Raw genomic sequence first — 13,637 nt, forward strand, 5'->3', positions numbered from 1 at the left:
CCTTTTCCTCAATTTATTAAACTAAAAATACTGGTACTTCAAACAATATATCATTTTGAGATCCAATAAGGGTGTAATTCTGAAAGCCAGATCATGTCCCGTAGGTTAAATAACAAAGTAATGACATTTATTTTTGAGCTGTTTCCTGAAAACAGTAATCAGCATGGGACAGCAGGAGACGAAAGTCAAAAAAAAATCACCACCACCAACAGAAAAATATGTATCTTTTAAAATTTTGCTCTGTCATCACATTAGCACATAATTGGTTGGCTGGCTCTTAAAATTTATAATTCAGAGACTGGCCCGGTGGCATGGTGGTTAGGTTCGCACACTCTGCTTTGGCAGCCTGGGGTGTGCAGGTTCAGATCCCGAGGTCAGACCTACACACCACTCATCCAGCCATGCCGTGATGGCATCCCATATGCAAAATAGAGGAAAATTGGCACAGATGTTAGGTCAGGGACAATCTTCCTCACCAAAAAAAAAAAAAAAGAAAAAAATTATAATTCAGTAAAGAAGTGAGAAAGCACATTCATACCAGAATTGAGGTTCATCTTTCCTGACAGTAAAACAGGGTTCAAGAAGACTTTTCTTTGGCCAGAATTTCAATTTCTTAGAATATCTTTGAAGTCCAAATTCATTCAACACTTTAAATTTTAAAAAACGGTATACCAAAACAAATTTATCTGTAAAAGACAGTAAAACCACTCTACTTTTCACCGGCTCTGAAGATCCATGTTTTTATCAAAGATTACTTTTAATTAAAAAAGAAGAAGAAGAAAATAATTTGGAATAAAAATAAGGCAATGGACTACAATTTCTTAGAGGAACTATTGTTTTATTTTTTTCCTAAAAGTTTGAGTTTTCTGGTTTCTGTAAGCAACATGCCATCTCTGACACTAGACTCTGCTGACCAGTGACCTCATCGGCAATATGGTGACACAGCATGGGTTTTAGGGCAGAGTAGAACGCACAGGAGAGAGAGAGTTGTCTGTTGTGGGTCCTTGGGCTATGGATGTGTAATGCTTTTTTTTTTTTAAACAAACACAAAATAACCTCAAGAAAAGCTGGAGACAGACTGGAATAGAATGCCTGGCTCACGTTAGGTTCTCAGTCAATATTGAATAAAAAACAAAAGACCACGTGGACTAGCTGTCCTAAATCTTCTGGCAGCAAATGCTGTGCTCTCGTTCTCCTATTGTTATCCAGTAGGTGAAAGCATTCCGGAAGCCCCCCATGTCTGTCCACACTTGGTAGGAGAGGGGAGGGGATGGGGAAAGAGGAGAACCCCAAGTTCTAGCATGGCCCCCTTTAAGTGTTGCAGGAGGACGGCCCTGATCTGCCTCCTGTCCCCAGCATGACGGAGGTTGGCACCACTACACACGTTACTTTCAGATAAAATGGAGTTTTATAAGCAGCTCCCAAGGACCACAGCACGTCTCAGAAACGTCAGAGCTGTTCAGGGCTACTGACGCGCTGGTGTCTCTCCCTCTCCCCACAGGCTACCTGTACCTGGCCATCGAGTACGCGCCCCACGGAAACCTTCTGGACTTCCTGCGCAAGAGCCGAGTGCTGGAGACCGACCCGGCGTTCGCCATTGCCAACAGCACCGCCTCCACGCTGTCCTCCCAGCAGCTCCTGCATTTCGCCGCAGACGTGGCCCGCGGTATGGACTACTTGAGCCAAAAACAGGTTTGTTCTGAGGACCTTGCTTTGGATATCGTTCCACCCAAGTTCTCTCTAGAGTGGGGGTTTAGAGGTTTGTACATTTTTTTCAGTCAACCTCTCTTAATTCCTTCTTACCAGCTCCCTAATTTTAATCTCTTTGTGCATATCTCATCTATTTTTATAGAGATTAACGCCCAATACTGACAATACATTTATCTAGTGAATCGCATTGTATGTATGGGGTGAGGGGCCCTAACAGATCTGACCTTCATGTGGCTCCAGATAAGGCCCCATAGCAGAGGCCTTGCCTTATAACCGGAAGCTTTAATGATCTGGGTTTTTTCCCCGAAATGCTCCTCCCAGGATGCAGTGGGTCACTGGCAGAACCCACTAACTGAGGATTTTGGAGAAGACGTTGGAGGGCACTGGATTCTGGTGACTTTTCAGAATGTCTTTTCCTACTATCCTCTCTTCTCTAGTTCCCGAAGTTCTTGTCCCTGTGGCTTTGTGCTAACAAAATGAAGTGAAAAAGCAAACGTGTGGCTGAAAATACCTGATGTTTTTCAAAAATTTCAGTTTATCCACAGAGATCTGGCTGCCAGGAACATTTTAGTTGGTGAAAACTACGTAGCTAAAATAGCAGATTTCGGATTGTCCCGAGGTCAAGAAGTGTACGTGAAGAAGACGATGGTGAGTTCAGAATGTGATGTTGACAACATCCTTTCTAGGCCCGCGTTCCTCTCCTGCGTGGCTTCTCTTAGAACCCCACTGCTCTATTGAGGCATCTGACCGGTATCCTAGTGGATATTGTCCTGGCCCAGCAAACATCCTTTCTAAGTTTTGACTCCTCAAATGACTGGAGGGTCCATATTTACCTAGGAAGAAGGTTCTGTCACACGGGGCCAAGTAACAGGACATGTGCCCTGTGGTGCAGGAGCTTGGTTCCGTACCCTGTCCAGACTCCTCGGTGTCTCACTCACAAACCTCTGGGCAGCTCCCACAGTCCCCCCTTTATGCACAGCAAACATAGCAGGGGAAAAAAGACATTTAACATCCTTTCCATAAAATCAAGGAAATAAATGAATGAGGTTTCCACGTGACCAGGAGGCCCTATACAGAAACTCATCACTTCTAAAGGCCCAGGTAAGATTTCCCTCTTTGCCAAAAGTTCTCGAGGCCTTCTTCAAGCCCAGATTGAATCCACTTTCACCTGATGATATCTGCTGTTCCAAACAGTAATATTTATCTTCAAGTACAAGATCCCGGGAGAACCCACACACAGTGTTAGGAGAAGAGAGGAGATGGACTCGTTCTGCTTTTGTTGCCCTCACTGGGATCATAAAGCCCTGGAAATGCCGCATCCCTGGACATTGATGCCGTGCCTACAACATGCCACCACCACCCCCTGCTTTCCCTGTGGGATGAGCAGGTGCAGGGCCTGGGGCTGACAAACCCTTAGTCTTTGCGAGTGTTTGGTGGGTCCACTTGAGGCGCGTGGCTCTCCCTTTCCAGGTCTGGGCTCAGCTTTCCTGGGGCGACTCCAGTTTTCCTATGATACAGAGGGTCCTTTTACTCTTGTGGGTACAGAATTGCCTCCGCAAGGCTCCGGTTTTTGTTTTTATCCTCAAATTCAGGTTTCCTTTCTTTTCAACATCCTTATTTCAACATACTTAGTTGCCGACAAGATAACACAAACAATCTTCGAGAATGTTTTGAAAAGGAAATGACCCATAGTTCACTACCTTGACACATTTTTTTTCTCCAGTTTTTACTTATTGCCTTTCACAAGCGCACGCATTTTTACATAATTAAGATCACAGTGAACATAACCATTTTAGATCTTTCCACTCCTTTTTGTGATAAAGGTGGGGTGGGGCCCCTCTGGCTCTTAGGGACCACCACACAGCCTGGCCCTGACACTTATCAACATCTACACTCTCAGAAGCCAGGGGTGCCGCCCTCAGGGCTGCTTTCCAGGCAATACTTTTTTCCCTTTCTCTGGGGAGGGGCTGGGCTCGTCTTAAAGAAGCAGGACCCCCCACTCACCCAGCTACTCTGCTCTCCCGGCTGCTCCTGGGTCCCCTGGAAGCCTCCTGTCTCCTCCACAGAATCCTTTCCCTGCTGCACTGCGACATTTGGGGGAAGTGGTGCCCTGGATGAGGGAACGAATGGAGGAAAACAGTTTACCCCACGACCTGCGCTTTTTATTTGAATGCTCTCCTCAAATCACCAAGGCGAACCCCAAGCTGGTCTGCTTGGCATTTAGTAAAGAGCAGGGATTTCTGTAGACTTGGGGCGCTCAGGAGGAATTCTTAGAGGGGCAGAGCACTGGTCAGGGCTTCACTGCGTCTCCTAATTGCAGGGTAAAGTGTTCTGTGGCAGCTTGGGGTCTGGGGAGGAAAGGGACAGGCTGAGGAAGGAAGAAAGGAGAAGGCTTGGAGAGGAGCGAGCTTCGGCAAGATGGGCGCAGTGTGGCGAGACACCACCAGGGGGCAGAGTGGCCCCCTCCTCCGGCCTGCGGTTTAGGTCCGCGACTTTCACTGTGCCTCAGAATCCTCTGGGAGCTTTCAAAAAATAGTGATGCAGAGCCTACTGCTTAGACATTATGATTCAGTTGTTCTGAGCTGGGGTCCCTGCATCAAGTTTGTTTGTGTGTTTTTAAAGTCCCTCAGGTGATTCTAATACTGGAAGTGTTGCAAATTAATGTACTCAGTGATTTGGGGTTTTAGTATCATTGATTTATATATCATCCCCTCATAATCATTTTATTTATTACTACAGTGTTTCATGCTTGTGCTAGGTTTTGGGGTAACATGAGTAAGACAAAGTCTCCACCTTCAAAGCGCTCACAGACAAACACACAATGAGCAGTTGTAACAGTTGATAAGTGCTGAGGGCAAGGAAGGCACAGGTACCATGAGAACACAGAGGGAGCACCCTGAACCGGGCCTGTGGGCAGTCCTGGAGGGCTTCCTGGAGGAGGCTAACTCCTGCGCTTTAAAGTGGATATTAAATAGACATTGGAGAAGTGAGAATGAATTCGATAACCTAGAGGATGCAGTATATATAAAAATATAACAGCCTAGAGACGAAGGAAAGTATGAAACATTGGGGATTAAGTAATTCAATCTGGCTGGAGTGTAACGTAGAAAAAAGCAAGAGTTACAATTCAAGGTCAGAGGTGGAAGCAGGGATAAGGTCTTCTTGAAAAGCCATGAATTCCAGCTAAGGATTTTGGACTCAGCTGAGGATTTGGGATCTTGGGACAATAGGGCCATTAAGGAATTTTAATGGAAGGAACCATGTGGTGGGATTTGCCATTTAGAGAGATCCTTCTGATTGTGGTGTGAGAGCAGATCATTAGGGTGAAACCAGGGGCAAGAGACCAGGTGAGAGACAGCGGCCTGAACTCCAGTGAGAGTAGTAGGAACAGACAGAAGTGGACAAATCCGGAAGTCAAAGAAGAAAAAAATGACAACATGCACATGGAAGTTGGTACTCAGGAGACATGAGGTCCGAAGCCAGCAGGCAAATGAAAGCAAAGACAACGCAGAAAATGTAGACAATTCTTTCCATTCCTCAGCTGCGAATTAATGAGCAGAGAGAGCTAGACTGACAGGCCGGAGGCGGGGTGGGGTGGACACGGAGAGAAGGGAGGTGAGGCTGCGAGGAAAACACTGAAGGTGGAGATGGGAGAAAGGAGACTTTCATAACTGAACCGGAAAGTTCAGAACTACCATTTGGGATTTGTGGTCAGAAAGAGCTTCAAAATAGCGCCTCTTCACAAAGAATTGGGGGCGAACTGCACATTCAGGAACAATCTTTGGGGTCCACAGCAGTGGAGTCCCAGGGATGGGTGGTCTGGGAGAATGCCCACTCCGGTTCCAGGGGGGCTGCAAAAGATCCCCTGAATACTCCTGATTCTCTGCCCCACCACTGGCTAATGTGGGCTGAAATGCCACTGGTGGACTGGGACAAACCCCCGGGAGGCAGTGTCCACATCTCCGTAGGGTTCCTACGATTCTTGGGGGGGTCGACAGGAAGAGAACCCCAGATCACAGCAAATTGGAAGAAACTGGGAAAATAAAACTCCGAAGTCAAACTTCCCAGTGTCCAGTCCACATCTCCTTTTTCCCAGGCTGGACTCAATAAGCCAAGAAGCATGGACAACCTGGAGGGAGTGAGGGCCAGGCATGCGAGGGTCAGTGAGCGTCTCACATCTGATCTCCAAACCCAGGGGAGACTGCATTGCCTAGAACTTATTCCTCTTCTCCATACATATGTTGACTCTTCCCTTCGGCCCCTTCCTCCCCCTCCATGAGGGTGCCCACACAGCCTATAGAGCCGAGCTCAGCTTCCCCTCTGGACAATCTTCCCCGTCCCCTCCGGGCACAGTCGGTCTCCCCACATGGCCTCAGCCTGTCCCACGGGCTTCTAGGCCTGTCTCCCCTTTCAGACCGCTGAGTGCCTCTGAGAGCCACAAAGTGAATAAACGAATCAATGAATGACTACCAAATGCACACCCATATTCACACACACACGTAATTAGCAGTTTTCTTTATATAAGACTGTTGTAGGGACCCCCTGAGGTAAGTAGGGCTTATTCTATTCGCATGTCTTTGAGTGTGAAAACACACTTGTGGGTGGGACCCACACAAACCAATTCCTGAGCCTGCCACAGCTTGTCTGTGGGATCCCACACTGGGCTCCCTGCGGACTTGAGCGAGCCACGGCTCCCGGCGAGCTGCAAGCCACGTGAAGGGTCCCTGTCCTGCCTAAGTGGTCTCTCGCTTTGTTGTCCCCATCCCCAGGGAAGGCTGCCAGTGCGCTGGATGGCGATCGAGTCGCTAAATTACAGCGTCTACACAACCAACAGTGACGTGTGAGTAAGCCTCTTATTACTGAGGGTTTTTTTTCCCCAGAAAAATATACATTTGACAGAAGTCTTAAAGAGAAGCAAGACTATCATGGTCCTCTGCAGAAGAAAGCTAATCCATAAGCCCAGGGAGGAAATTCATAGGCTCCGTGAGCCCAGAGTGGACAGATTTCCAGGTGTAGCATCAGTGGCGGCAAGCTTTGGCTTTCCTTCCGCATGTCGAAAAGAAGGGCTGAATTCTTCATCCTCAGAGGAGCGAGGGGCACACCTGCCTTCCCGTGGCTCCACCTCCCAGACTGACCTGGGTACACAGGACCCAGATCAGGAGGGAGTCAGAAAAGCTGCTGAGGGTCGGAGGCGGCAGCGACAGAAGGAAGGCCACACAGGGAGACCTCTCTGCTTGCCACCTGCAGTGACAAGTCTCAGGCTGGCCAGGGAAGGAAGGGTTGGGACTGAAACTTAGGCCATCTTGCCCACACCACCTATTTTCAGGGGGAAAAACTGAGGTCCAGGGGGTTGAGGTGACTTGTCCAGGGGGTTTTGCTTATGCCTGGGGGGGGGTGGGGGGGCGGGGCTGGCAATTACTGTGTCCTCACTGTGTACGAGGTGCCTTTAATATGTTATCTCACGTCATCTCTGTGTAACTCTGAGGCAGAAATTGCTGTCCCCACATTCAGAAGAACATACTAAAAGGCCTCAAGACATTCGGTAACTCGTCCCAGGTCGCACGAGTATTAGGTGGCAGAGATGGGATTGAACTCAGATCTGTCCAGCTTAGAATCTCGCCTGCTTTCCACAGAGCACCTCGCATGCTCTGCCTCCCGTGAGTGGGGGCTCTCGCAGAGCTGACATGGGTCCCCTGTTACCATCCTTCCATTGGCCCAGGAGGAGATAACACACGCAGTGTGCAAGGCCCTATCCTAGCGAGCAGATAGTGACATTTCCTTTTCTGACAAGGAGTCAGCCATGTGGCTTTGGGGGAGAACACTGACGGGTCCCCCTGTTTGCTGACGATTGGTTTCCCTGTTGTCCCGTCTGCAGATGGTCCTACGGAGTGTTACTGTGGGAGATCGTCAGCTTAGGTGAGTGTCCGTGTTTATCTACCAGGCGAGACTCGGCATGGCCTGTGCTCCCCTCTGTGTAATGCCACGGGTACCATGTGTTTGTGGGGCCACCAGCTGTGACTTGGAAACGGAACCATCTGGGCTTCCATGTATAAATATCTTTATTCCCATGTTTCTTCTTCTATAAGCCCTGTATCTAATGTCATATTTAATACTAATAACCTGGTGGCCGTGAACTTTGTTGTAGGTTAATTGTCTCTGCTGTGCAGAGTTGGCACTGAGCTAGCACAAGTTTACTTTTCCCACTTGAAGATGGTACATTATGCAGCCATGAAAAGTCTCATTTTTGAAGGCCATTTAATCGTATGTGAAAATATACGAACCAGAAAACAGAAACATTTCCTATACACTATGATCCCAGTTTATGAATATTACACATTAAAAAACTGGAAGGACTACACAGAAAGGTAATAAAAGCTACTGTGGGGTTTTTTTTTCTTCATGCTTTTTTTTTTTGTATTTTCCAAGTTTTCTACAATAACATGGGTTGCTTTAATAATTAACACTGGGCAGCAACTCTTACAGATAAAATAGGAATTGCATAACATAACCATAGACTTCTCATTAGGAAAAAGATAGATTTCATTGGTCCAGTAGATGTGCTGTGTGGACAAACTTAGGGAGGGGGACCAGCACTTTGGGTAAGAAACCTGTGGTGGACGGTGGATCTTTCCACAGACGGAAGGGCCACACTGTGGTGCAGGCTGTGGCCTGAGTCCAGCTTTGATGGGCAGTGGGCTTGCTCAGAGAGGAAAGACCACCCGGGGCTCGCCTGCCCTTGGCACACCCTGTCTTTCTCCCTGTCCTTGACTTTAGAGCCCCTGGGCGGGAAACACTGCCTTCCACCTGGGGGGCTTAGGGCAGCACCATTTCCTGTCTTCCAGGGGGCACCCCCTACTGCGGAATGACGTGTGCAGAACTCTACGAGAAGCTGCCCCAGGGCTACAGACTGGAGAAGCCCCTCAACTGTGATGACGAGGTGTAAGTCAGGCCTCGCCCTGGGGCTGTCTTATCTTAATTTTTTCCTCCTGTGCGTTTCTTGGTCAGACTGACTCTAATGAAGGAGTTATCTGATACAGACACATATACCCATACTTGTATGTGAGCTCGCGCGCGCACACACACACACACACACACACACACACACACAATGCCAAATAGCCAGGAAAAAAAGCTGGAAAAAAATAGCCAGAGAAAAGTTCTTTAAACCAAGTCTGTCATGCAATGGGCAGGGAATAACAGCTTTGCAGGCATAGAAATCCAGGAGGAATTTAAGGGGATGATTCTCGGGAAGGGTGAAATCAGGAAGTGCAACAAATGCAGAGAAGATCTGAACTAAGCTGATGAAATTATTCATGAAGAAGTAAATGTATGAAACCGCAAGACTAACCTTGAGGATGGAGGGGTTACATTAAGGAAGATGGACTTTTCTTCATCAATCCCGCCTCTGCGAGGATTATTTTCCAGGAGTAAGAATTGTTCCGAGGGGAAGAAGGATTCACTTCAGTGATACTGCCATTCCCAGAGCTGGCTGAGGGAGAAGCTGCCTAACTGGCACGATTTGGAGAATGGAAGAGTCTACATTGAGCAAATAATATATTGCCCGGACTGAGCCACTTCCGAGAGTGAGAGAGGATGCTATTAATTACGTAACTGGTGCAGGACACTCAAAGCTAGACCATCCTGGGTCCCACGCCCAGACATTCTGATTCTGTAGGTCTAGTGTAGGTCCCAGGGATCCAGGTTTTAACAATGCAAGTAGTTCCAGCCACATTTGGGAAAGTACTGCCTTAGACCAGTGCTCCCCAAACTATGTTCACGGAACATGCAAGATATACACACGATACAAGGGAAAAGGAGTTCTGTGGTCAATCACGTTTGAGAAGCTTCATGTGAAACCTGGTTAAAAAGGTTTTTTGTTTGTTTTTAATGGCAGGATTTCTCAACATTTCACTATGCTGCTCCCTAAGAGGGAGATGCAATAGGTGGCATTTTGCAAATTTATTTGAGCATGGACTCATTTTTTTTTTTTAATGAAACGCGAACATTTTGAGAGACGTAGTATCAAATGCTGCCCTAGAAACATACCTCAGTTCCTGCCAGACCATCAGAATAGCTCAGACCAAGATCCTGCAGGAGTCGTACCCAGGGTAGGCACCAGATCCGCCAGGAGAAGAAAGGGGGCTTGGATATGGAGGTGGGAGGCCTCACAGAAATTCCTAGATCTTCGTTTTGTCTTCTGCTGGCCAGGCGCAGTGACCATATGTTGCATCCCCACCCCCCACCCCACCCCACCCTGAATCACAGGTGTTATCTCTTTAACTCTTTGTTTTCAAAGGTATGATCTGATGAGGCAGTGCTGGCGGGAGAAGCCTTACGAGAGGCCTTCATTTGCCCAGATATTGGTGTCCTTAAATAGGATGTTAGAAGAGCGAAAGGTGAGTGTAGATTTCAAAGTGGGGGGCTCTTTCTGTGGAATTCCTCTTGTGCCCAGTGTGGTTAATAAAAAGTTGATAAAATTCAACAAGTTCTTCTGGGCGTAGTGTTAGGTATTACAGGGAGATGAAAGATGCGGCCTCCAACTTTGAGGAAGTTACAGTTTTGGAGGAGGTAAGATTGCTATACAAGATATAGACATACATGGTAGAACAATATATGGAATTAGCCTATTGGAGCCAGAAGGAATCTTATCAGTCATATAGCCTGACCCTTTATGGATGAAGAAACAGAGATGGAAAGTGACTGGCCCAAGGACACACAGCCAGTAGACAACAGGTTACTATGGGGAGGATCAGGAATTCTATAAAAATTGCTAGAAGGAAGTTGGCTCTACGTATCTGGGGTTAAAAGACAAATATGGGCTATGGAAATAGATTTCAGAAGTCATCAAAACCCAAGTGGTAATTAAAACAGAGATGTGGACGAGATCACACAGAGAGATATGAAGACGAGAGGCGGACAGGGAAAGGAGCCTTAGAGAATGGAACCATTTCAGGAGACACCATGGGAGACAATGAGAAAGAGAAGTTCAGAGACTGAGGAAAGCGAGAGAACAAAATCTTACTTGCAGAAGTCAGGGGATGCATTTTAGGAAGAAAGTCGTCAGATACAATACAGGGCTTGAGGACAGAAGAACGTCCCGAATTATCTAGTGTTTGAAGTGTAGCAAGCTAAGGAAACAAGGTTTTACCGTGACTGCCCTGAGGGGGGCAGCACTAAGGCAGCCTGTGTCTGAACCACTCTTGCTGTCCTAGACCTACGTGAACACCACGCTGTATGAGAAGTTCACCTACGCAGGAATCGACTGCTCTGCTGAGGAAGCAGCCTAGACAGACCATCTTCATCGCGATATTCTGTTCCCCTTCACTGGCATGACAGACCCTGGATACCTTGATGCCAAGAAAGCAAGCAAGCAAGCCCTTGCCAAGAGAGGTGACATAGTATATAGAAGTGTATATATATTGCTGTGTGTCTGGACTTCCACCACAAAAACCCCCGTGCGTGAACCTATAGTACACTCTAACTCCAATAGGACTGTATATACTGTTTTGAGTAAGAATGTGCTGAAATCAGAATGCCTGTTTGTGGTTTCATATGCAATAATATATTTTTCTAAAAGTGTGGACTTTACAGGAAGGTGTGAGAGTACAATTACTGTAATGCATGACTCATTATTGTCCTAGATATTTTTGATATTTACCTTTATATTGAGTGCTATAAAATGGGTTGCTGTGTAGCACTAAAATATTGTGAATAAACCTAACACTGACCCTGATAGGACAGATGAGAAAGGTGGGGGAAATGTATGCGTTCTAACAGGACACAGGTTAACGCTGAAGAAACTGAAAAACCCGAGCGAGGTAAAAGAGATTCTTCTATCTATAAACGTTCTCCCTCACCTGCTGAAGCCATCCCACTTGCATTTGGTTCTTTGACAACTTTGTCATGTGGTTCCAGAGCCCACAAGTCAACGCAGAATGACTAACATTTAAAAATAGACTGACATCTCAGTCCTTAGAAGCCCAAGAGCCTTTGGAGAAGTATAAATAAGTTTAATAGATAAATTAATGGGAATTAGTTTTAATTTCTCTGGTAACAATGATTTGTGTATTTTAAGAAATTAGTAAGCCTGGAATTACATTTGGGAGACATGTGACATTTATCAAATTAACATTCTTACATGTATTGCACATTGTAAAAAGTTTTAGTTTTGATCGAGTGTGAGCTTCCCATTTATACTGTAGGCACATGTTGCACTGAAATCATATAGTGAGTGAATAAATGTCTTGCCTACCCACTTTCCGTCCAGGAATCTCACAGGTATTGCCAAATGTCTTTAATACACTCTATGGAAAAACACCTTAAATTATCATCCTCTAACTTGTCAGTAATACGCAGGTAGAGCAGCTGGTGGGTATACGCCACCAGACATGGTAATCAAGCTCACAAGGCTGGAAACATCTTCCAGAAGTGTTCTCCTGTCTAGTCCATTTTCTTGCACCAGGGCGGCACAGCTCGGTGGTGTGCCAATGTGAACTGAGGGCTTAGAATTGGGATCCCTTTTAACTGTGTTACAATGTTAAATAGTTCAACATACCGCATAAAGTTTCATATTCCTGCCATATAACTAAACTGATGTGCTCAGAAACAATGACCATGAAACTGAATTTATCCCGTGCGTTCTTTATTCACAACCGCGTATTCAAGCAGAGACAGAGCGGAAGCAGGGCTGCTGGCGGACCATTTATGTAACCGACTAAGTGGAAACTCAATGAAGAGCCATTGAAAATAGGTCCAAATATATATATGAGTTACTTTTGCTTGTTACTCAAATGTTGTGACGATACTCCTGACAACTCCTATTTGCACATAGATGGAACTGAACGAGAGCAAGGATGATCTAAAGATGTAGATAATGTTTCCAAATTTTGGCTATGGCTTTGGAATGCGTGGTAAGTTTTTTCTATAATAGTTTGGCCTTCTTGAGTATACCTTATTTAAAATCACATCATTATGAATTGTTCTCACATCAAATACGTAACAAGAGAGATGGCTAAGAAGTACTTGGGGTAGGAAGAAAAAGGTATTCAGTGATCATTAAGATTTATTTGTAAATTCACAATTCAAGGCAGCCAACGTGCGGTATGTTTATTGAGAGCATACTGTCACAATCAACTGTCAGAAGGCAACTAATTCACTCCTGGCACAAAGGCCACACGATTGATTCCTCTGTGACTTATCTGTTCCACTGGGAAAGAGACCTCTGCAGTTCTGTAGCGTGTCAGCAGCATTAAGTTGAAAAGTCATGGACTTTCACTCAAAGGCAAGACTCAAACTGAATCAAGCCATGTAGTTTCCACATTACCAAGGAGCAATTAAGATAGAAAGAACCAACCCCTGAAAGGATTAGTCAATTCAACTACTGGGAATACAGATTAGAATTTAGTGTGTTTAGAAGATCCATAGGACACTGCCTTTAAAAAAAATATCGGTGGGGGCTGGGCCCATGGTGTAGTGGTTAAGTTCAGTGCTCTCTGCTTCGGCAGCCTGGATTCGCGGGTTCGGATCCCAAGAGTGGACCTACCCCACTCATCAGCCATGCTATGGCAGTGACCACATACAAAATAGAGGAAGACTGGTACAGATGTTAGCTGAGGGTTAATCCTCCTCAAGAAAAAAAAGAGGAAGATTGGGGCTGGCCCTGTGAAGTAGTGGTTAAGTTTGCACGCTCTGCTTCAGCAGCCTGGGGTTTGCAGGTTCAGATCCCAGGTGCAGACCTATGCACCACTTATCAAGTCAGGCTGTGGCAGGCATCCTACATATAAAAAATAGAGGAAGACAGGCACAGATGTTAGCTCAGGGCTAATCTTCCTCAGCAAAAAAAAAAAAAAAAAAAAAAGGTGAGTTGTTGATATAAATTAAAATCAAGTAACAGTACATCAGTTAGAATAAACACACATTACACAATA

General features: G+C 46.0%; 1 protein-coding gene across 1 annotated transcript in view; it reads left to right on the forward strand.

The window, feature by feature from the left end:
- Nucleotides 1-12,335, forward strand: part of TEK (TEK receptor tyrosine kinase) — a 104,585-nt gene extending 92,250 nt beyond the window's left edge. Inside the window, exons 17-23 of the mRNA XM_008519059.2 lie at nt 1,502-1,692; nt 2,245-2,358; nt 6,480-6,550; nt 7,586-7,626; nt 8,553-8,649; nt 10,007-10,106; nt 10,923-12,335. Coding sequence (XP_008517281.1) covers nt 1,502-1,692; nt 2,245-2,358; nt 6,480-6,550; nt 7,586-7,626; nt 8,553-8,649; nt 10,007-10,106; nt 10,923-10,997 — 689 coding nt within the window. The 3' untranslated portion in view covers nt 10,998-12,335. The remainder of the gene's footprint in view (nt 1-1,501; nt 1,693-2,244; nt 2,359-6,479; nt 6,551-7,585; nt 7,627-8,552; nt 8,650-10,006; nt 10,107-10,922) is intronic.
- The last annotated feature ends 1,302 nt before the right edge of the window (nt 12,336-13,637 follow it).

The sequence above is a fragment of the Equus przewalskii genome, chromosome 22 (genome assembly GCF_037783145.1).
Source record: "Equus przewalskii isolate Varuska chromosome 22, EquPr2, whole genome shotgun sequence".
NCBI classification, from domain to species: domain Eukaryota; kingdom Metazoa; phylum Chordata; class Mammalia; order Perissodactyla; family Equidae; genus Equus; species Equus przewalskii.